The sequence below is a fragment of the Athene cunicularia genome, assembly GCF_003259725.1.
Source record: "Athene cunicularia isolate RWA chromosome 5 unlocalized genomic scaffold, athCun1 chr5_part2, whole genome shotgun sequence".
Taxonomy (NCBI): Eukaryota; Metazoa; Chordata; class Aves; order Strigiformes; family Strigidae; genus Athene; species Athene cunicularia.
Window position 1 is genome coordinate 819,273 of NW_020799102.1, and position 24,522 is coordinate 843,794.

The following is a 24,522-nucleotide window of genomic DNA, read 5'->3' on the forward strand; positions in this document are numbered from 1 at the left end:
TTTTTTTTTTTTTTTTTTTTTTTTTAAATCTAACAGAAGAGTTTAAGGATATTTATTTCCCCTTCACTGAAGTGTGGTGCTCATTCTGGCTTGTATTACACTGAAAAAGTAACCTTTTGTACATGCTTTGAGATATTAAAAGCTGCACAGACAAAAGAGGCTTCTCTTATTGCTGGTGTGAAGGTGGCTAAGTGTAAACAGTTTGAAATATGGTAGTGAAGAGACGGTAGGGAAATGTCCCCACCATGGAACTTTATCTGCCTAAATGTCAAAGGGAATATAGTAGGCAGATGAGTAGCATGTTGTCAGGCTAAATTCCATCTGTCTTCTCTTAAATAATAAACCTCAGAAGCAGTTTAGTGATTTTTTTTTTTTGGTGGTGTTGGTTCCTCTGAGAGGAAAATTGAGAAGACTGGAGATTCTTGGTGGACAGCAGAAGGAATACTATTATAAAACTGGGACAGTCTTGGCTGAAAAATGAGGACCATTGCATTTCTGGAAATCAAACAAGAGGAGCAATGGAATACCCAGCTTGACTGGCATTCCTTCAGAATAACAAAAGCTAGATATTGATGAGGACACGCAGGAGGAGTGTGTCTTGGTCTGTAACTGATTATGTATCAGAACAGAATTAATCTTGTAAATTAATCTTGGAAAAGTCTTATCAGGTTTAATTTTTTTAAATAACAAAAGCTACAAATGAGCCAAACCCCGGAAAAAGAGATTCAGTGTGTAGAGGAATGTAGAGTCTAAAAATGAATTTTTAAGCTGTTAACATTGACTTTCCCTTCCTCAGCGCCCTCGAAGCACTGTGAATGCTGGTATAGAAGTGCCCTGCCCGCTGCCCAGTTTCACCCCGTATGTGGAGGAGTCAGCTCAGCAACAAGTCATGTGAGTCTTCAGTTTGAAATGGGGATTGCATTTGAAATAATCAAAGCTGCTTTGTAAAATTCTGACTTGTTTTGCCAAGTAGCCAAGCCCCATGATCTACAGGAATCTAAAAATCTGGCTACCTGGAAGCTCTTAGTGCTTTGGTTTGATGGCAGAGGCTGCAGTGGAGGATACATAAGGACATGGGAAGTATTTGAATACTGCTGCTCATTATGTGGGAGCTTCTATCATATTTATATATGCTAATTAGTTTAATGTCTTAATTCAGTGTGTTTACACAAAACCAGAGTTACCTCTCTTAGGATGCTGTTTGCTATGAAAGCAGCCCCGGACTGAGATGGCTTATTGTTGTTTTCCAGTATTTTAGGAACTCTGTGCTCATTCCCTTTGGAGTTTTATTCTGAAACAAGCTATCAAAGTTTCCATGACAACAGTGTTGCTTAGGTTATGGAGGAGTAGTGCTGTTTTGCCTGAAATAACCTCCCTGCTTTTACAGTGCTCACTGAAATGCTGATAAATCCCAGGAGATGGGGTTGCTCTGTTTTCTTAGAGCAGAGTACAAAGCATTATTTTGCAAAGCTGCTGAACTTTCTGTGGCTAATGATGGCCATGGAATATATAGGCTCTTCCTGAGAGAGAAGTGGAAAAGAATGTTTGATATTGCAGACAGCTTCCTTGGCTTTGGATCATGTATAATCAAAGCATGTTGAAAGGTATCTACCAGTGGACTTTTCACGTGGCTTTTGTTGCATGTTGACTTCAGAGTAGCTCTGACCAAGGACATACAATTCAGTTTAAGAATATGTAAGAACAATAAGTTTCTGTTGAAGCTATAAGACTATTTCTTGCTCCTGGCAGTCAGTGATGCCATGGAATTAGATCTCTTGATGTGCTGGTCTCTCTTAGGTGAACACTTGTTTACAGAGGTAGCATCTTTTTCTGCCAGGGAAAAGGAAGGGGTGGGTGGGAACTGAACATCACATGAAATTAGCTGTAAGCAGCTTGAGCAGAGAGTTTGTATGGAGCTTTGTGCTATGTAGTTGAAAGCTTAAAAGCAGATACTTTTTTTCTGCCTTTGAGTCCATTTCCTCATGGTGGCATGGCTGTGAACCAAATGAAGGCTGAAAGCGTTGTGTTGAAACTGTGTAAATGTGATGCAAATCATGCTATCAGTTGTCATCTGGAGATTTGAGTAGGAGGATCCTGTAGTGATACCAGTAATAAGCCCCTACCCCACAAATAGAAGTTTTAAAACCCCCCCAACACCACCATTAGGAGCACCTCTTTGCTGCTGCATCTCCAAGATGTTTGTAGGGTGGACTCCATTTACATGCATAACAAACCAGATGTCTTGGAACTGTGTGCTGTGTTTTCTTTTGATCTGTTTACCCAGACCACAGTTAACCTATTTCTCAAGGTTCATTGTTCAGAACATCTTTCCTTGAGGTACAAATAATTGCTGAAGCCATCTGGATTACTGTATCTGTAAAACTGTACAAATTCTGCTTCCTTTCTCCTGAAACTAGCGTGTAGCGCTTCCAGAAAGCGCTTTCGAGCTAAGTTGACTGCTGCTAACTCCTTTCACTGTGCAGTGATGGGGTTTCTGTGTGGATTTTTGTTGGTTTTTTTTTTTTATAATGGGGCACTTGTTTTGCTTAGTAACAGAAATTATTTTCCTTGAGCAAATTCCCCTCTTATTGCATCTTGAATCTTATATTTTTTTCTTAACCTAAAATGCCAGGCTTAATCTAGTTCAAGATCTTTCATTTTTAAGTCTCACTGATTCTTTTTTTCCTCCCCCAGATAAACTATGTTTTGTAGGATAAGGGACTTGTCACCTGTGTGATCACACAGATCAATGGAGCATAGATCCTGATCCAGAATGCACAGCAGCAGTTCCGAGTATCATAAGAATTGTATTTGCTCTTGACTGGGCCCTATTAACACTTTGTCTGGGATTTTTTTGTTTTTTTTTTTTTTATCACACAATTCTGAGTCTGCTTGCCTTTTATGTGCTATCACTTCATTTTTCATGTTTGTTTTTTCTATCAGCAGAAGAGACTGTCTTTACACTGTTCGACAGCTAGATTCAGAAATTAGCTATTTTTTCTCCTGTGCTTGCTTTTCTGTGTTACAGTGAAGTACATATAATTAAAGTAATAACTGCATGGTTTGTTGTTTGTTTTTTTTTTCAGGACTCCCTGCAAAATTGAACCTAGTGTAAACTGTGTTTTAAGTGCTCGGAAACCTGAGAAAGAGGAGGACCCACTGCAACGAGTACAAAATCATCAGCAGGATACTCAAGAAAAGAAAGAGGTGGTGATGTACTGTAAAGATAAAATTTATGCTGGAGTTGAAGAATTCTCTTTGGAAGAAATCCGAGCTGAAATCTACAGAAAGAAAGCAAAAAAGAAAGCAGAAGGTATGCGTCCATATGGGATGATGTGAGACTTTGAGATGGGATCATAAAATGATACTTAACTTTTTATCAGCATACAGCTGTCTGTTATTGCCGCTGTTTTTCTTATTCAACTGGAATAGCTATTTAACTGCTCTGAGGTATAGAGAAAGTAAAATGTCTGACAGCTTTGCGTGTAAGCTGTGAAATGGGGAAAGAAGACCAGAGGTTTTAGCCCTTTAAAAATAATTTAGGCTTTAGCCACAGATTGCATGTGGAATATGCTTTGTGCCTTATAAGCTTTTCTTCTTTAGAGGAGATGCAGGCCATAGCACAGCAGAAGGAAGAAATACAAAAGAAAATTGAAGAGCTGGAGATGAAATTAAAGAAGAAAAAAGATGACAAGCAGCAACAATCATGTGAACAGGTGTTGTCCTCATTTAACTGTTCTTTTACGAATAGCTACTCTTTGAAGTAAAAGTACCAAAGGAGGAACAATATCTAGTATACTTCTTTGACTAACACTTTTAAAACTTTTTTTTGAAAGGATGCTTCAGACTATTGTATGCACACATTACCCAGTAAATGAATGCTCAGAGAAATACTTCTTTTATTCTCCCTGACTTGTTCCCAAGCCATATCTTTTCACTATAGGAATGTAAATCAAGGACTTCAGATTTTGTAGTGTTACAAGTATTGTTATTTAACAATTGGACAAGACATCTTATGCTAAGGTATAAAGTTAAAAATTTTTTAAAGTAAATATACGCCAAATGCTCAGGGATGAATTGCTCATTCTTAGGCTCTATTTGTATGCAGTTTCCTTTTATATAGAGAATTTGTAGAGCAAAAGAAGACAGAAGCAGCTGGAACTAGGGAAAGAAGTGAAAGGTTGCAAAGTGGTGTGGGCTAACCCGGGTAGGCAACTAAGCACCACACACCTGCTTGCTCACTCCCCCTCAGTGGGATGGGGGAGAGAATTGGAAGGGTAAAAGTGAGAACTCCTGGTTGAGCTAAGGACAGTTCAATAGGTAAACCAAAAGCTCTGCACACAAGCAGAGCAAAATAAGAAATTAATTTGCTGCTTCCCCTTGGCAGCCAGATGCTTAGCCATTTTCAGGAAAGCAGGCTTTCATCATGCATGATGGTTACTGGGAAGATACATGCCGTAATTCTGAACGTCCACCCTTCCTCCAGATTTTGCTGCTGAGCATGATGTAATATAGTACAGAATATCCTTTTGGGTCAGCTGGCTGAGCCGTGTCCCCTCCCAGCGTTGTGAGCCCCCAGCCCGCTTGCTAGCCTGGCAGCGTGAAGAGCAGAAGACCTTGGTGCTGTGTAAGCACTTTCAGCAATAGCTCACCAGCGTGTTACCAACATTGGTGCTGTTTTGGGTTTGTGACTAAAACATACCAGCTACTATGAAGAAAATTAGCTCTATCCCAGCCAAGACAGTAAACAAAGCTGTATCTGATTTGTCCCCAAGTCTTATAGACAGTAGTATGCTCCATTATGTATGAGATTTTTTTTTTTAATGCAGACCAGTCATGAGCAGAGTATCTGTCAAACAAGTATACTTCAGTCTGTCATTGTTTGGTAGTGTTTAAACTGCAGTTTTCCTGCAAGTTGCATATAACAAGTAAAAGTTAATTATTTTAAAGTGTCTCCTTTTCCCAACTTTGTCAGCTGGGCTAATAAAGTGTGTTCTTGCTTTTGTGTTCTCTCTCAAAGCACAGTAGTAAATATTTTAGAGAATGAAATACGAAGTGTTGTGAATTTGATGTAAGCTATGTAACTGCTTACATGTGTCTTTAATAGCTGCAGTATAGCTAAAATCTATGAAATTTATATATTGTTGCAAAGAGTAAAATTGCACATTTTAACTACACTAAGCAATAAGAATGTACTTTTTTTTGTGCAAGTAAATTAGATACAAATGGCTAAAGACAACTATTAATCTGTCAGGGTTTTAATGACCTATGCAGGATTGTCATAATGTTCTTGGAACCTTGTTGCATGGCTTGGGATTCTAACCAAAAATACGCTTTTGTTTCTACAGCCAATAGAGATAACCAAAGCTTCGCCATCTTTGGGACTGCAAGGATTTACTTTTTCCAGTGCAACAGAAGTTGGGGAGAAACCACTTCAGTTGCAAAGGTAGTACAAGACTTTCTGTGCCAGCAATGAGAAAATTTGTGGGAATAACTTAGTTAAGAGTAATATAGATCACTAACAGCCTGTTTCCACAGGCAGAATGGAATATAACCCTGGACATCAGACTGTAACCAGGATCTGTAATGTGTCTTTATATACTTTTGATTAGTCTGAGGGATCTTAACTTCCTACAGGTAGCATATGTCAGCTTGGATTGCCTTTTTTACAAAGTTTACTTTTACTTATATTTTACACACCTTCACAAAACATGAAACAAGCTTGTGTCGTTTTCACAGTGAATTCGAGGTCTCTGAAGATACTCAGCTACGTAAATCATCTTGTTCCGAGGGTAAGTATTTAAATTTTTTTTATTGAGAAGGTTGGTTAAAGGGGTGTTCTTTTATATGAATAGCAGGACTGCAACAAACTAAAACCAAAAGTCTAGGTGGATTAGAAGAATGAAAATTAGAACATGTTAGTAGCTTTTTGATCATATTCAGCAGAAGACCGAGCATCTGAAGTCTGAGAATTGTCACTATTTGAACGGACTTTGAAACAGAAGAGCTTTTTTCTTTTAATAGCTGAAGACCTTTCTTCACACTTTCGTATATGCAGTTTTACTAAAATCTAAGAGTTTAACATGAAGAATGATACTATCTTAAGTTCTTTTTTTTTCTTCAGAGGATTTGGTAGAGGAATACAATCAAAAATTATTTTTGTTGTTGGGAAGGGTGCATGCCGAAGAAGTTTATTTTTGACCTGAATTTACTGCTGCTGTTGTTGTTGACAGAGGTTATCCAGTCTCCTGATGTATGCCCAGATATGCAAAGCGGAAACGTGTTTTTAGACTCTGAGGAAGAGCAGAAGGAACAGAGAAATGAGGCCAGCCTTGGGAAAAAAGGTACAAATTCTGAAGCAAATTCTAAAAAGAGCAAGCTAGCTAACATGATATGGTGGCAAAAGTGTGGTTCATTAATGTGACAAAAGCAAGTCTTTTTTTTTTTTTTTAATAGGTTTCTTTAAATGTCAGTTCTGTAACTCCCTACTAGGACTGGTATTTTTAAGACTGTGTGAAATGTTTTGAGTAGCACTGGATACGCTATTGTGGAAAAACTGTTAATACAATAGAGCCTCTTGGCTTTTCTTTACCGATGTAGGTCTCCTTCCCCCACCGGATCCTGGTGTGCTTTTCTCCATATTTGATGAATCCTCTACTTTGAAAAATCAGAATACAAGGTAGAATTAATCAAGGCCTAGATTTCAGAGGGAGGGAAAACTCCAGTATCGGCCCACTTTCAGTAGCAGCTAAAATACAGTACTGTTCCTTGTATGGATCTGGGGTGGGTTTTAATTTTGTTTGTATTTTTTGTTTTATTACTCTTATTTGGGAAGTCCATGACAAGCAAATACTCTCCTGTTGTTCCTCCTCAGTCTAGAACTATTTAAGCTGCTATATAAACTTCATCCTGGAGAGCTATATGTATTGCAATTTACTGGTAGTTCTGTAGTAGAAAGTGGTAGATTGAAATTGTCATAGACATAAATTCTTGAGAAGAATCTGTTGCAGATTGGAAGCTACTCTAATAAATATTTAATGGAATGTAACTTTATCTTAGTTGCTCTACAGATCATACACAGAAAAGTTCTCGGCGCCCTCTTGCTGTTCGTAAACCTTCAGATTCTGTAACTGCAAAGGAAAACGTGCTGCCAGAAGCCTGTGTAAGGACACAGTTTACCTCACAGCAGATTTCCTGTCCAGGAGAAACCACCATAGAATGTCCTACTGTTGAACTGAGTGAGACTGGCTGGACTGACATGCTGTGCGATAAGCAAGGATTCTAAACTTCTCTCTGTCCTGGCAATAGTGAATTGGGTGATGTTAAGATTACACTGGAAATTTCAGGTTTCTATTAGGCTTTAAGGTGGCTAATGCAGAGATATGCAACTGATTAGTGGCCTAGATTACTCACACTGAAACTTTATAAAAAGTTTGTGTGATGAATGGCTGCATCTTCAAACACTACCTCCTGTTCCATCCACTTTCTCGCCAATGCTTCCAAACAAGCATCTCAGCTCCTGTGTTCCTCACCCAAAGTACCATATGCTTGACTCGCTTAGACCTTTGTATCTTGTTTCCTAAGCTACAATATGAAATACTTAGCGGACTTAAGCATGGTAGGCATCGTGCTGATTTGGGTTCTATCCAGTCAGTCTGGATAACTGCCTGTTTTCTGCTTTACAAGTTCTATGTGTCTTCAGTGCCCAAGATTTTAATAAATGCTTTAATAATGTGCTTATTTATAACTGTACAGAAATGTACTTTTAGGGTGGTAGATACTAAGTATCCTTTAACATTTCATGGCAGCTCTGCAGTGAGTAACAAAGCTACCCTTTCTACTTGGAGAAAAACTATGCAACTATATTACAGTTAAGGTTCAGTTACTCAGATTGAATAAACAATCTAAGTAGAGTACATGAAGACTGAGGGTCAGATTCCTTTTGGAAGGTGGTAGGGTGGAAGAAGGGGAGACAGAAATGTTCAGCTTTTAAATAAATTAAAATTTATCATCTACAGGCTTTTCACTGGCTCTTCCTACTTTTTTTCAGGTTGAGCTGAATGGAATTGAGCCTTTGACTGAAGATGCAATTGTGACGGGCTCCTACAAGAACAAAACCCTTTGTGCCAACCCAGAAGACACATGTGACTTTGTCAGAGCTGCCCATCTGGCATCGACACCCTTTCATGGGGTGGTAGCTCAGAGAGTCCCAGCTCCTGCTCTTTCACAGTGTGACCTGAAGGAAGACTGCTCAGAACCTAAGAGTGCACCTCTGAATGAGGAAATACCCGTTTCTGAGGGAGCATACAGTGAAGCTCTTTGTGTAAACAAACTGAGGTAATTAGCAGCAAAGCATCTTAAGCCCCTTTTCCTGTGTGTCTTTCATTGGTTGTGGATTTACTATTCTGTTGCTGAAGAAATAATTTTCTGAAGAGATCAGAGTATCCTGAAGACAGCCATTTCTCTAGCTCAGGATCTGTTTTGCCTTGAGCAGATTTAAGAGGTGATAATAATACCCACTTGGCTTTTCAGCATTACTGCTGTGAGACTTAACTCCCTGCTTTTTCTACCAAATAACTTGCAAAGAAATTAATAAATGCATTCTGTCGTTGTAACCAGAGATTAAAAGTAGAATCATCAGTTCCTTTTATACTCATATGCTTCTGTAGTTATTTTAGTTTATAAAATGCATCTCGTGAATATGGCTTAGATTTCTTCTACAGAGGAGAAAAGCTGGAGAGAAGAAAAAAAACTGGCAAACCACCTCCTGTTTCTTACCATTGTGAAGAAAAAAGCATCTGTTGTATGGGCTTTTCCTAATTTAGAAATGTTTGATTTGCTAGCTGTTAGCATGTAAACATGTATACCGTGCTGAAGGTGTTTGTGTACTTGGCAAGTTCCCTGGGAAACTATGCTGATTATAATTGGAAAGGAAGAGCAAAAGTTATTTCCCACCCAGCCCTCCACTGCTTTAAAATCAATGTAGGACTGGATTTTGGTAGTGAAGGGAGCAATAAACATTCAGTATGTCTTCTGTTGTAGTAGTCATATTTAATGGGAGAGAAGATAAAATTCATCTGTAGACTTAAGATTCTGAGTATAACAATCATTGAAGCTAAAATGAAGCTCTGACATGACTCTTGGTTTTCCACTAAGGATGGGAGTGCACAGAATCCTTTCATAGTCACTAAGGTGGCATTATCTACACATTCTATCTTCTGAAAGTCTGAGTAGCTGATGACTTTATATTTACAGCCCCATCATGGAAGCAAGCCTGGAAGATACTCGTTCGTCAGGTTCTTCTGTCTCAGGATCTTCTCTTTCCTCTGTTACACAAATATCTACTGTTAAATACCTGCATATCCCTGAGAAACTGGAACTTGCCCAGAGCTTGCCTGCTGAAATGGTTCCTGATTCTGGAGGTGTCAGTGAAAACATTACTGGTTAGTACTAAACGTGAGTTTCACTCACAACAAATAACTTGCAGCTAAACTATGGTGCTCTTTCTGTACTTTCTATATTTTACTCTGCTTTCTGTGTATTTTCTGTTACTTTAACTTGTCACTAAACTTGTGTTTCCTTTGTCAGAAGTAGTAGTGAGGTATGCAGTGTAGCATGCTTGTCAGCATCCAAAGATGTAAATTTTAAGGTGATGGACAAGTTATTTAAGGTATTAAAGCCGGGATTTTTTTTGTGTAGGAGTAGTAAAGTCAAATTCTGAAATGAAAGATTTGCGCTGGATAGTAGTGAGAACTCTTAAGACTGCTTTGTTTTGTCTTGATTTTTTTTTTCCCATCTGTAATCATACCACGTGGTGTTCTGATGTTCTGATAAGTGCCACATTGGAAAAGGTGAATTTGAATTTGAAATCTAGTGGAAGTTGCATAATTTTGGTTTTAAATTTGCACTCAATTTCGCTGTAAACTACTGTGCTGCTTCTCAATATGATTTTTTTTCCTATTGAATGGAAACAATACTGGTACTTAAATTGTTATTTTTTTTTCTTCGAGCCAAAGGCCTTTGTTTCTCTCTGTAGTAAGTCTTTATATTACAGTTAGAACAGGAATGGTCATGGTCATAAAAAACCTTCAAAATCTGGCCTGTTAAATTAGGTTTGTGTCGAATGACAGTTTTCAAGGTGTTCAACCTGCTTTAGCTCCTTTATTTCAGTTTATGATATTTTAATTACAATTGTGTATCTGAAAATTCTCAATCTGCCTTACTGTAGAGATGTATATGTTATTGTGTGTCTGCAGACTATTTTATGATGAAGCATGCTTGGGACCTGGAATGACAGTACAATTAGGAGAAGAGTATTGTCACAGAAATAACTGAAATGTTTTGGATAGATCTGATCTTACACTCTTTTTTTTTTTCATATGCACTAATCTTTAAAGCAAGAAAAAGAAGGCATTTGTTCAGAGGCTTTAATGGTCCTTTCTTAAACTTTTGATTCCTGTTACTTTTTCCTTGCTTTGCACATCTCCCTTGAACTGCCGTTCTCAACCTGGGTGTAGTAATTCTGAGGACTCCTTAATGCTGCATAGAGCAGAAAAATTACTTCAGATGTCTGTCAGTTTTATTCCTGTAAAATATGCCAGGAAATTTCATAGGTCTGTGATGATTAAATAGTAAAACGCCTATTTAGCCTTCTTCCTATCATGTTTCCTGGATTTACTTTCCAGGAATTATTTCCTGAGCATTGTCTTACTGCAATGCTTTTCAAATAAATACAACAGTAGGTGATGATACTCTGATTCTTACCTTTGTACTGTGAAAGCTTGAAATGTTATCACCCGTGACTAGTCATAGTCTTTGGGAGAGGAAGTTGGTAGAAGCTGTCTAGTTTCTGCTGTTTGCCTCATCATTTGAGTGCAACATTTCTCAGGCTACCTTGGTTTTCTACAGATGAACTCACCTATTGAATGATTTTTCTCTCTGTCCTGTGATGAAGGAAAATAAACTTCCAGGAGGTAAAAGCTATTAAATTGTTAATGTTGCAGTGAGCAGCAGAGTTGGAGTCCAACTTTGTTTTCCCTTTCTTATATAAAACCCCTGCTATATTCAAAGAAGTAAATTTGAATAAAACCCTTCATTTAATAATCACAAACTGATTGCTCACTCTGGACATAAATTAACACTCCTTTTTTAAATTTACAAAATGAGTGTCAATTCTTCTGTGGCTGAGCAGGCGTACCTAATCTAATTTAGAGCTGTGTGTCTCGTGAAAGAGAATACAGTAGAATCACTAAGACCTCAGGATGTCAGTAAGGTAGCTTCAAAGGTGAGTGTTATGTTCACTTTGCAGAACAAGAAACTGTTGGAAAGAGATTAACTGACTTGCTGAGAGGTGATGCTGTAAATCAGATTGCAGATAGAGAGCTTCCAATATCCAGGTTACTTTTTCTTGACAGATACAGTCAAGTCACAGAGATTCAACACCTAGTTTCAGCTCATCTGTTTCTATTACTTCTCTTCCTAGGTGATGTAACTCGGTTCTTGTGGAGTGCTGAACAGCGTAAAAAGCTTCTAGATCCTATGCCAGAATGGTTGACTGCTGCTCCAGACTTTCATTTGGAGACTGGCGCTCTGCCTGTCATGGAGCTTGAGAAAGACGTTGAGCTAGGTAGGTTATGCCAGACACTACAGTGCAAGGGATCTATTTGTGTTCTAATTGGTTTGAAATATACTTTATATTCACCCTCACTAGTTTTATGTGGTGTAGATAGGGAATAACTTGAACAGCCTGGGTACATATATGTACTGTGACAGCTCATAAATGTAAACTTTCATAACAGGAAATGAAACTTACTGTATCAAATGGGAATATTGGGCCAATGAAGAATACCAGATGTGTTTTGCCATTCCAGCCCACTTCCCCCAGTTGGATGCAAAGGGATTTGCAATAAAGGTAACACATATGATGATTATTATACAAGTGGGTAATATTAAAATCTCCTCAGCTAATATAAATTGAAATGTAAGTTTGGTCTTAGTTTCTGAACTCTGTGCATGAAGCTTGCTACTTCAAGTTCTCTTTCTAATTATTGATATCCTTGGTAAAGCGGGGAGGGGAAAAAAAAAAAGTATGAGAAGAATAAGATCATCAGCAATTTTTGCTATATTCCAAAAATAAATGTTCTTATGTACCTTCTTGTAGGTGTATTCTCAGCCTGTGCCTTGGGATTTTTATATCACACTTCAGTTACAGGAGCGTCTGAATACTGATTTTGACCAAAGCTTCAGTGAGAATTGCAGCTGTTACTTGTACCAAGATGGCTGTGCTATTTTGCACAGGGATATAAATCGCTTCACACTTGGGGTCAGTACAGACCAGCAAAGTACAATTGTAGAAGACATGAACTCTTGCGTAGTAACATGAACTGTTAGCGAGTTTTGTTTGTCATTATGCTCGTTGCCGAAGATGGCTTCGTGTGTTTAATCCTGCAGTGTAGATCCTCTGATTTTTTGTTTTATCTATGCACAAATTGGGACTGTCTATTCTAGCCTTAGAGCTGGTTTCTCATTTGGAGATAATTTGCTTCTCGGAGACAAACCTGAACCGATTTTTCACTTTTTCTTTATTCATGAGTGATAACCTGAGCCAAGAACCACATGTTATTCCACAATGAGGTTTGCATCTAAAACTCTTGTTTAACTTGGCATCTTTCAATGAGTTCTAGTCTTCCAGTCTGCTATAGCAAAGTCATAGCATTTAGTGTCTTGCTGAAGGATTTACATTTTAAATAAAGTCTTGTAAGTGACTTTTGAATTGTTGCATATAAATAGGATACAAATTAAATAGTGATTTTGGTCTTCAGTTCAATTTCCTCCTCCTGATCTTTTGTCCAATTCTAAATAATAGTGTCTCCTATGAGCTTATGAATTTAATTCTGACTGGGCTGATAATGGGCAAAATCTGATTGTACTGAATTTGGGGTAGGACTGTTATCTCTGTACAGATGAGTAGGGAAAACAAGGTGAGCTATAAATATTAATCTAATGTAGAATGGCATGTAGATACACATTTATTCCCTGTTTTCAGGATGTTATTCGTGGCTGTAAATCTATCACAGAGGAGGTTATCCTGCTGGTTGTTTATAATCTTCTGGGTGTGGTTGAGAAGCTGCACAAAGCAGAGATTGTCCATGGAGATCTGAGTCCAGAGGTGTTCTTTCTGGGAAACAGGTTCGTCTCTTTATATGAATACGGGAGGATCTGTAATGCTCAGTTTCAGCTGCAGCTCTTATACTTTTGTAATCTCTTCTCTTTAGTTGGAGTACTGATACTGCGGTCCTGTTTGTGTATGCTACAGTGTATTCTGGAAATAGGGAAAACACTTTGTTTAGGAATAAAGCTATCTATTTCTATAGAATAATTTAGACAATTATGTAAAACTTCACAAAACCACTTTGTTTAGTATATTACCTGTGTTCTCAAGTTTCTACTTTACTGGTGTACTAGACAGCTAACTGGATATTGGTAAATAACTTGCCTTCTGGTTTTACTTATCTGAAAAACAGGAAATTGGAAGACAAAGGGCAGGTGGGGCTGGAATATCCAGACAGTCTTAAACAGATTACTTACCCTCCACTACAGTCCAGCTTGTAACCTGATGTGCAGATTTAGTTTTCTTTAAGCTCTTTCCCATATTATGTTAACAAAGTCACATATTCCTTGGAATGTGATCTGTGAACTAAGTGTGGGAAGATGGTAACTTTGGCATGTCTGATGATTCAGATATAATTCCTTTAGAAGAAATTCACTGAGGCTGTTCTTAGTCTTCACTGATACGTTAAAAATAGCTATTAACTTTACATTAATTTTGAACTTAGTTGTCTAACATGCACACCCCCAATATATTTTATTTATAATTTCTTTAACTTATTTATTTATTTATAAACTGCATCCCTGTACTACTGAAGTTCTAATGTTTTTTCACAATGGATTGTCTTGCACATCACTTAAGGTGCATGCCTCCTATTTTGGAAGCCACTGATCTAACTAGTGGGTTGCTGGACTTGGATATCTCCTGCTGGATTTCTCTGCGGCAAATACAAACCAAGCTAAACTGCCAAAAAGTTTAGAGTAATGATTTTTTAGATAGCAAAACTATTACTAGGACAAGTGCATAGTATAAATTACAAAATAAGCTCACAACATACAAGTGTGTAAGAAGAGTAGTGAAAAGTGCAATCTGTTTATGCTCTTGGCTTGGCAAGTACACTGTCATCTGTGTAGGTACTTCTCACAGCACTTTGTTTGTCCTCCCTGGTGTGTAGATTAGGAAGGGTTTATTAAAGTATTATGAAGCTTAATTCTTTTTGTATAGAGTACCCTTTAAGGAGAGGGAGGAGTGCTAAACATTATGCTGTTCTCCCCTTCCACCAACTATGTTTCAGATAACTGTGACAAATATCAAAACAGCCTCATCGTTAACCCTGTAGTGTCTCCTGTTTCTTACTCTGGGGATAACCAGTTTCACTTCTAAGCTTCAGGCCACCAGCTGGTTCTCCATCCAGGGACAGTCCTTTCAGTAGTAGTTCTTAGGCTGACCATCAGAGGGGAGCATTGACACAGCTAAGACTCACATTCATTGTGTTGTTAAATTTCATTTAAAAAAAAAAAAGTTTGCTGGATTGTTTTATGCTTCATTTGCTTTCTCTGCTCAGGATCTGTGATCCATTTGCTAATGATGAGATGACAAGAGCTCTGAAGATAGTGGATTTCTCTCACAGTCTAGATTTGAGATTACAGTCTCGTGTAAGCTTGCCCAACAGCTTTCCTATATCTCAGACCCCTCATGGACAACAGCTTCTGACGAAAAGTTCTCTTCCTTATCAGGTGAGTCTATTTAGGAGGGCATTTTAGTTTCTATGTCTTTACAAAATTTTTTTTTTTCTTAAACTATATTTTACAAATTCTCTGGGAAGCTCTGGATCAATAAATACTGCATAAAGAGAATTTTTCATCTGACTAAATCTTTGGCAATAAGTGGAGGGACTAGCAGCACTGTTGAGTGCCTGGGACCATTGTATTTATTTAGGAATCTACAATAAGAGCAGAATTTTGCTTTTTGAAGTTTTCTTGCTTCGCAAGTCTCTGGAAGAGTCTGATGGAACAGCCAGTTTAAACTTAAATGTGTAGAAGTGCCAACAGCAGAAATCTGTAGTGGATTGCAAAAACTGATGGAACTTGAACTTTCCAATGTTCATTGTGATTGCAGGTAGACTTGGTTGGCATTGCAGATATAGTCCACTTGATGCTATTTGGAGAACATGTCCAGGTCCATCAAGAGAATTCCGTCTGGAAAATCAGCCAAAATTTATCAAAGTAAGTCCTTTCGCAGAGGAGGCTGCTGGGAAAGATCAGACTTCTAACTAACTTCCTTCACTTTCTTTACAGTGGTACTATCTTCAAAGGTTAGAGCACAGAACTTAGTGCTGTTGTTGTCAAAAGCATGAGTTCTGTGGGGACTTGAAATTTTGAAGCTACTAGAGTTGTTCACTATATAGTAGCCTTGGTGCTGTGTAGGAGACAATTTTAAGCTGAATATGAGCCTAACAGCCCAGCTGAGATGATTTTGCTTTTCCCCTTTCAGACCAGACTCTTTAGTCTCTCTTTTCATTTGATAGACCAAACTGGGAGAAGTTTATAAGTGGTGAGGGGAAAAAAGTTACACAGGCATGTTGCTTTAGAAATGGAGATTTTGGTTTTCTGCTTTTTTCCTTCTAGACTGTATTGAAGGGCTACTAATGCACTGATGCCAGGCTTCTGTCTGTAACAGTTGCAGAAACAGTATACGTGCACGAGAAGGAAAATAATTTAAAATTAAAATTTAAGATGCATGTGCAAGCAGCTTCTTTTTGGAAGCTGCTGTTTGTCCTCAGGTATTAATTTCTACTGCTCTCTTTTAGTCACATGTTTGTCTGTAAGACTACTCTGCCTTCATCTACCCTTTGTTCTTAGACTAAACACTTGTTCATTTTGTTATTCACATCCTACAGAATTTTCTGCCTTGGCTTTTCATAAGGCTTTTCCAGAACTCTCTGCTCATGACAGAAATTACTTGACAGATAGCTGCATGCAGGATCATGGTATATTAGCTACACCCATGGTGTGGATATAGTTCTATAACCACTGCTTCAAGAAAACATGCTACCAGTCTGGGAGTTGGCCAGTTCCCTAGCAACCTGCATTACTTCGAAAAAATCTCATCATCTTAAGCTGTGTACAGGGAAAAAATGCTTTTTTTTTATCTTTACTGGGCATATATCTGGTTTTCTACTACTGATAGCAGTACATACAAGGCTACAGCCTGCTTCTGCTGAGTGCTGGCTATGTGTGCCACACCATACCTTGTAGTGTTTGGTTTTTTTCTGCAGAGGATCAATATGCAGGACTAGGCTGTGAAGAACAAAATCACCAAGGGTGATTGTTCTTTGAACAGGTGAATATCAGTGATGCATATGTTGGCAGTACATACCTTATACTGCCTTTGTAAAAAAGGCAACTCAGTCATTGTCGGAGATTGGCATTTGCTCTCTACTGATAGATATTCTCACATAACCTGTCTTTGAGCTATGTAAATCTGACGTGGTCTGAAAAATAGGACTCCTATTTTTCTCCTGTTTTTCCTATCTGAAAAATAAGACTCCTTAATTTCTATCAGAACTTGATCTGTTTTTAACAATATCTTGTTGGGATAGACAGACAGATTTCTGACAAGCTTTTCCTTTTTTAATTTAAACTTTATTTATTTTTTTAATTCTACAAAAGATTACATTGGGCTACTACAGATGAAGCCACACAAGGCCTGAGTTGGGAAGGTAGGAACAGTGTGTTGGAGACCCAGTCTGGATGTGGGTATGGGAAAAATGGCAATAAGTCTAGATAATGAGTAGGAGCGCTGAGCAACAGGTATAAGTCTTGAGTTTGGAAGGATAGCGCTGGCTGCTGTGGGGAGTCCGGAGAGGAGAGGTCTGTTGGAAAGGAATTTCAGTCATAGTTCTCATCACTGGATTGAAAGAAATAGGATTCTGGGTAAAAGTAGAACTTGAAAGAAGGTAGAGTCTGGGATGAGTTCTGTGTAGCTGGAACCAGGCTGTGATGGCTCATCACTCGCTGGGTGCCTCGGTTTATAACCCTGCTTTGGAGCTGAGAGCACAAATGAGGAATTTCCATTTTCTTCTACTTGCTTCTGAAAGGGTGACAGACTATTAATCTTCCATACTTAGATTTCAATATCAAGAATTCCAAGAAATGTTTGTACAGGTGCTTTAGTTACATGTTATACTTAAGTCGTATATCAACAGTGTAAACGAGGCCTTTCATTATGTGGGAATAAGGAATCTGCACTGAATCTTTTTTTCCATTCACACACAGATCTTTTAGGCTCTTATTAATTGACAATCTCCAGTCAATTTGAAGCTTTCAATAAATTCTCAAGTAAACTCTGACAAGCAAGTTTACTGCTGCAGGGCATCTTCATCCACCAGAAGAGGCTGTACAATTAAGCACTTCCCTGAGAGAAGAGTTGGCTGATGGGTATTAATTAATCTTGTGCTTTACCCTTTGTATACAGCCACCTGTGGGGACACAGGACTCTTCTTCCTGTTGCTTTCAGTAATTCTACTTTTCTAAGGATCATGTTACTTCTTTCTGCTGAAAGTTCTATAAGTGACTTGGAAAGTGTTTTTTTGTTTCTCTGGGGGTTGGTTTGGGTTTGTTGGGGTTTTTCTGACAAGATAACTTTCCTCTAAGAATGTTCAGAGAATTTAGGCAGTGGCAAATAGAAAGAAGGCTTCTTACTAGCAGGCTGATGTTAAATGCAACCATGACCCCCTTATCATAGGAAGGCTTTTAAAAAAGGACAATTATTTTTAAGTATTAAACTAAAGATAGTAGAATGACTGGTGAAGCCATTCATTTTCCTACCAGTTCAACAAAATGCCAAAGCAGCAGCGAATTGCAAGGCAAAGCACAAAATTGTTCTGAGGCCAATGGCACTCACTAAAGCAGAACCCTCTTAAAAGGTGACAGAATGAGTGCAAAACACTTAAATGTTGTAGGAAAAACTTCTGGAAGGGTAGAATGTGAACTCTGATCAAGTTTCTTTTTTTATCTTTGAGCACTACTGTAAGGTTGACAACCTGTTTTTCAGGGGAGGGGTTTTTAGCATGTTACCATTACTAAAGAATGAATTTGGAGATTTTTCAGTTCCAGGAGTGGTTTTAGTTTTTCTATTTTCATTGTACTATTTTAGGAAACTTCATCTGCAGGCTTATGTGAGGCAGTATATAGAAGCTGTATTTGAATTTTTAGGACTATTTTTGTCACTCATAACTCCTTAGACATCCTTACCAACCTCCTCTGCTCTGCCTCTTACTTGTCGAAGTCCATGAAGAAAATGGCCTCAAGACTGACTTTTTTTTTTTCTTGGTTATGTTCTGTATGACTTAATTATTTTAGAAAATGTAAGAGTTACTAGTGTAATAGCACAGGCCAGATTCCTTCTGAGACTATGGCTGCTGCTGTTGTGTGAGTCACTTACATAAAGCAGAGGCAGATAATTTGTTCAAAGCCAATGTAACTCCTGGCTGGAGGGAGAAAAGTGCTTCAGTAGTCAGCAGCAGTGCGGTCTGTGGACTTCAGTGTGAGACTGAAGAACAAAGGGTTAGCTCTGATAGCAGTTTTCTGAGATTTTAATGAGTCACTTAACCTTTTTATTCATGTTGTGTGGGTATATCTGGGAGAGAGGGATTTATTACTACTAATTGTCTTTGAAATGTTACCTATATGAGAACTCTGGCAGATAGAAGGCAGGGGAAAAAAGTAAAACTAGCTGTAAACCACTCTATCTTTTTCCTTAATTCTTTAAAAAAAATTCTTTATTTCTCTGGCAGCTTTCCTTTAATATTGACCTGTGAGGGATAAGATTTACCTCTACCCCTTATTCATGAAAGGAGTCTGCCAACTTTGTTGGTTCAAATAATGCTTTTGATAACTCCTTTAGTTTAGAAGTGCCATGGCTCAATGTGAATGGTGATAGTGGTCAAGTACCCTGGAAGAGGTAACTGTAAAAATAGTGGTTTTGATAGGCCTGTGAAACAGCCTGTCTGGTTACTATCCAGAAGCCTACTGGAGAAGGGACCCATGTGTATGAACTCAACAATATATTCCTAGATTTCCTTTACCTTTACTCATGTGACAGAAATTATTATTTCCGACTTGGTTTTCTCAGGACATTTAGTGCTGAATGTAAGTGGAATTTGTCGTGTATGCCTGCTGTTTCACTGAAACTGCTCTATTTCTTTTAGGATCGTTGACAGTGATTTCTGGGGTAAACTTTTTGGGAGAATTCTGAATGCAGATGGTAAGTCCACAGTGTCTCTGCTGAGGGAGTTAAGAGAGGAAATAAGTGACATGTTTGACAGCCGTTTCCAAGAACGTCTTTGTGAATCCTTAGCTGCGCTGGGAGAATCTTTCCTCTTGGAGAACTTCCTGTGATTTCATAGAGGACAAATGTATTTTGTATTATAGAGTGGAATTTGTTGTTAACTTTTTATTTATTTTTTTTTAAATGTAAGCATGAACAGTGATTGTAGCCGTTTCTGCAATACTTCACGTGGGATTCACTAAAGAATGTTGATATGGCATCAGTACATAGATAACCTCCTAAACCTGCTGGATGAACTAGTCTGAGTAGTTTGCCAGAGAAAATTGGTTGTCATAACTGCCCCCTCCCCTTGTGTAGCTCCTTAAAAATGTGTTTAATACCCAGTTCACACTGCAGTTTCTGAAATGTCTTTGTCCTATGTTTAGTTGGTCTTTTAATTGGTGTTTCATCAATAAAGTTGAATTTTGATAGCAATTCTGTCATATTAAACACTATTGTCAGATGGTTTCGAAACACTTGATTTATTATCTGTGCTGGAGTGCCTCTGCCTGACTAGGAATTGTTTGTGACTGCTGGATACAAAAGCCTCTCATTTGGTGGCAGCTTTCATAACCACACAGGACTTCCTGGACACTTGGAACAACTGGAATAATTCTCCTTGGAATGTGCTCTCATGGATGATTGTCATAAGAAAAAGTAGATTAAGTCAGGAGTGAAAAAAGTGCAGACTTAAATTTTTGTTTCTCAGTGCAAGTGTTTTATTTACTTTTGCAAGGGCCAGACTGAGCATTTTTCAGAAATCTCACTGAAGTCTAAATCTGCCATAGGTGCTGAAGTGTGTTGCAGGTTTCTGTGGGAGGTTTTGTGGACAGATATTTGTGTTAACCTTTTATGCATTGTATTGTTGAAACCAACGCACAGACTTCATTTTTTTCAAGAGAACAGAATTTACAGGATCCAAACCCAAGATGCTACATATCTTAAGTGTAGAGGAACTTCTCAGACTCGGGATTTACTTCCTCACAGCTTCTGCCACATACAACAGTGAGTGTAGAAGACTGCATCACCAGTAACAACTTCTCCCTATGAAATAAAATTGCTTTAAGTGTGTTTTTCATAGGGTTATATTCTCTGGCTATGGTTCTGTTTGATTCTCCCCTCCTTGTATTATCTCTAAATTCTGCTCTGGAACTTAATTCCATATTTTCTAAATTGCTAATAATCCGCCTCCTTTCCTGTTCTTTCTGCATATGTCTATTGCTACTCCTTTTGCTTTGACCTGGGTTCTTTTTGCTCTTCCAGATACCCAATGCCTTCTTTATTGTCCCTTTTGGAGGTATTATACTCTTGTAATTCAGGAATAGGACAGATGCACTGATAGACAAGCTTTAATATCTAATGTAAACTGCTGCAGAATTTTTTTTTTGTCCATTAATGCCTCAAATAATGCTTCCTGTAATACAAGTCATTACTTAGTCATCTATTGAGCAAGCAGTTGAAATAATGATCTATCTAGCCAGTGCTTGGAGCAGAGATCACTGCTAAAGCAACTAGGAGCTATGCATTGGACTAACTTTAGTTAGCTCTAAAAGGATGTGCATGTTTATTACTGCTTTCCATTAGTTGAAATTAGTTTTCTTTTTCTGATCTTCTAACTTCCTTTTAGACAAAGTTTGGGGGATCTCACTTACTGTCCTATCACATTCAGCCTTTTCAGTTTGTCCTGCAACATGGGTAAGAAAACCATGTAGCTTAGGAAGAAAAAGCTCAACCCACAGATTTCTCAGGCAAGAAGTGTTTCCAGCCACCATAGAACACCTATTTCCTAAACCTTATTCAGACAAGAAAGCTTTTGAGAACAGTCTGAACACACAGATAAGAACCCTCATCAGAAGTAAAGGAAATTTGTTCTTCAGGTCCCTAAAATCTGTAAGTGAATCTATTTGTCTTTACACTAATGAAGTCTACTTTAAAGCTGATATGCTCTGCTACTACTCTTACATTGACCTGGCATGTTTTCTTTCTGAGCAGAAAGTGTGTGCTCATCCTCCCTCTAATACAACTACCCTCCATCAGTTGCACATTATGTCATCTTACTCTTTCTGTATATCCCAGCCAACACCAGTGCCTTATAACTAAAAAATTATTGGAACTCCCCTCCTCCTTAGTACTGTAAAATAAGAAACATTTAGCAAGGGCATTACACAGTTCTCCATAAGAAACAAACACACACAAATAATGAAGAGGAACTAGCAGCTATAAAAAGAAAGCAGACACCTCTCTTCTGCTTGTTCCCAGGTCTACTCTACTGGAACTCCACATCTCTTCCACACAGGTTAGTCTCTGCCCACACTGTCCTCTGAGTTGATTGCACCAATATGTAAAAGCAGCTTAGGGTGGTCTTTTGGACATCCCTGTTGTATCTCTGTTCAAGTTTTGTTCTCTAAGCAACTTGTGCAACCATGATCCATTACATTCCTTAGACTTATGTATATGTTTTCATATAGTACACACTATATTAAAACTTGCAGTAGCTCAGATTCCATCACCATATTTTTTAGTGATAACCTCACTAGGACTTCTAGGCCTGGATATCAGAGATGACTTCACCCTACCCTCTACCCCTTGTGGTGGTACTTGTCATCTTGACAGCTGGAGGTTCCTTCTTCTGGAGGTTTTAGGACAATTTTGATCTCCACGCAGCCTGGAGGCAAGCCTGTTTTATTTCATGAATGGTCTATTACAATCCTGGCTTCTGACATCTCAGAGCATGTTTGTCTTATAAGGATTCAAAAAGGGATGCTTGGGAAAAAACTTGTCTGAGGTTGGAAGCAGACAGTTACTTGAAAAGGAAATAAAACCACCCACAACATGGCTTTGTGCCTGCTAATACGTGCTTAATACCAGAGGGTAAATAGGTTTGATCATGTTTGGTTACCAGAAAGTAATACCATTGGCAGCTGGAGAGGAGGGTGCCAAGTTGACTAATGTTTCCTGGAGGAAATGCCACACACTTGAATTCTTACACATCCATTCTATTTGTATTTGGCTTTTCTGTATCTGATGTGAAAACACCAAACTCATTAAAATAAATTAAAGGTGAACTTGGCATAAGTAAACTGCTCTAAAAGTTTTCAGCAGAGTGACATTTCCTTAATCATATAGTTGGTGGATATAACACAAGTTGTGGGACGTTTGTCAATATGAATGTTAGTCTAAGTGCTTACTGAATTTGGCCAATGTTTGGTTAAATTTCAGAGTTGGAAGAGCTCTATCATAAATGTAGGAGACAATTGTAGAGCAAGATATACTATTTCACTGTCCTAGAAAATCAGTAATTTTTTTTTTAAGAAAAGAGACCCGATATATTTTTTTAAATTGGAAAATGGAATAAATTTTATGTAGCTGAGAGATGAAAAAATACATATCTATGATGTTGCCATTCCTCCTTAGCCTGTTTTCCATTTGAACACAAAGTTAGTTTTGCATGTATATTAACTGTAGCTACAGTAACAATATCCTGCTCCTTGGCTACTGTTGAAGTAGTAAATTTTCTTCACTGAAATTACTTATTAGATGCAATTCAAGTACAGTCTAAATGCTATGCGTGATACTACACTTGGAATAATGGTATTGTCCAGATGCTTTTTCTCCTACCTGGGTAACCTGTGGTAGGAAAGTTATTTTTTTTTATGCACAGCTTATTTCCCTGCTTCTAAAATGTTTCAGTAGTATCACAGGTGTTTGACAAGAAAGGTCAGAAGAAAGGAAGTGATTTGTAATGTTGGACACTGCTGGAAAGCACATATGGATCCTCCTTCTGAAGTCTGAGAATCTTTGTTTTTTGCCATTTTTCTTATGATCCATGTGCCAGCAGCAGCACTTGGAGCTTTAGATCTGTCCATAGAGTTCTGCCTGGCCAGAGAGGGGGAAGAGAACAGCAGACAAAGCCTGCCCCTATTTCTTTCTTATTTCTTGCTAGGGATAGTGCTACAGCAAAAGGTTCTTCAAAGGCTACAGAAAAGGGTCAGGGTACAGAACTGAGCTTTTAACTTTTTCAGAAATTAAGACCAACTTGACATGCTCTGGATGCCTTGAACATGCACTTCACAGAATAATAGCCCTGCCTGCAGTAACCCACCCAGACCCCAGATACTTGGATCAGAGACTAGGGAATATTTGGTGTGCTTGTCTCCTGCTCAGGCTCTGGCATGTTTGTTCTCTGAAACAATTTGTTGGTATTTGTAGGGACTCCTGTTTCCTCTGCATTCATACAGCTTTGATTCAGAAACAGTAAAAGAGTTAAGGCAGTAACGTCTGCTCTGTTACATTAAGTGGAAAGGGGTCTAGAAATAATGGCAGAGAGTCACTGAGCCCCCCAAAATGCTGCAGATAACAAATCTAGGCTGATCGCACGTATATGAGATACACATGTACTGGGAGTGGGGCAAAATCCACGGGTCTGAGCTGTTTTCTGCTCATCAGGCTCCGGTAGCTGCATCTGGGTTCAAAGGAGGGGCTTCCACTGTTCCTAGGGCTCATCAGAATCACTGTCTACACCTGTGAAATACAGGTGATACAGGTTACCTCGTTGGTATTTGTGTGTATTGATGACCAGCAATGTTACATAACCTTATTACCTCTACTTGATATATCAGTACAAAGGGTAAGAAAAAGCAGATCTTGATATTGAAGAACAGAAAAGTGATTAAAAGAAGCTGCAGAAGCCAACAATGAGAGTTCCAACGCAATAATGCTAAAGCAATTTACTTTTTAAAGTATATCTATATTTTAAAGTCTGTTGCAAGCTCAGAAACTAACTTGCTAATGCTTTACATCTTAATAGATCATTTTAAGGAAATGTGTCAGCTAGACTTGCCACCTGCTGTCCTAAAAAGGTATTTTATTTGTAGGAGATTCAAAATCCTAAACCCAGGATAATTGGTAAAGGTATTTATCAGCTTGGATAGATATATTCCAAATGCATTGATACCTGAGACTTCTCCTAGCCTGGGGTCCGTGTTAAATAGAAAGATTGGGCAAACCACCTAGAGAAGTACACACCTGCTGATAAATTATCAGAGGTGTAAGCTGGTCCTGTCCTAGCAGGTGCAATTATTTAG

General features: G+C 38.3%; 1 protein-coding gene across 1 annotated transcript in view; it reads left to right on the forward strand.

The window, feature by feature from the left end:
• Positions 1–19,851, forward strand: part of BUB1B (BUB1 mitotic checkpoint serine/threonine kinase B) — a 24,377-nt gene extending 4,526 nt beyond the window's left edge. Inside the window, exons 8-24 of the mRNA XM_026850236.1 lie at positions 797–891; positions 3,087–3,313; positions 3,604–3,716; positions 5,349–5,446; positions 5,740–5,792; positions 6,234–6,344; positions 6,601–6,679; positions 7,060–7,162; positions 8,051–8,337; positions 9,256–9,443; positions 11,483–11,626; positions 11,799–11,911; positions 12,161–12,322; positions 13,046–13,188; positions 14,673–14,844; positions 15,227–15,333; positions 19,320–19,851. Of these exons, the coding sequence (XP_026706037.1) occupies positions 797–891; positions 3,087–3,313; positions 3,604–3,716; positions 5,349–5,446; positions 5,740–5,792; positions 6,234–6,344; positions 6,601–6,679; positions 7,060–7,162; positions 8,051–8,337; positions 9,256–9,443; positions 11,483–11,626; positions 11,799–11,911; positions 12,161–12,322; positions 13,046–13,188; positions 14,673–14,844; positions 15,227–15,333; positions 19,320–19,509 (2,385 nt within the window). The 3' untranslated portion in view covers positions 19,510–19,851. The remainder of the gene's footprint in view (positions 1–796; positions 892–3,086; positions 3,314–3,603; positions 3,717–5,348; positions 5,447–5,739; positions 5,793–6,233; positions 6,345–6,600; positions 6,680–7,059; positions 7,163–8,050; positions 8,338–9,255; positions 9,444–11,482; positions 11,627–11,798; positions 11,912–12,160; positions 12,323–13,045; positions 13,189–14,672; positions 14,845–15,226; positions 15,334–19,319) is intronic.
• Positions 19,852–24,522: the final 4,671 nt, after the last annotated feature.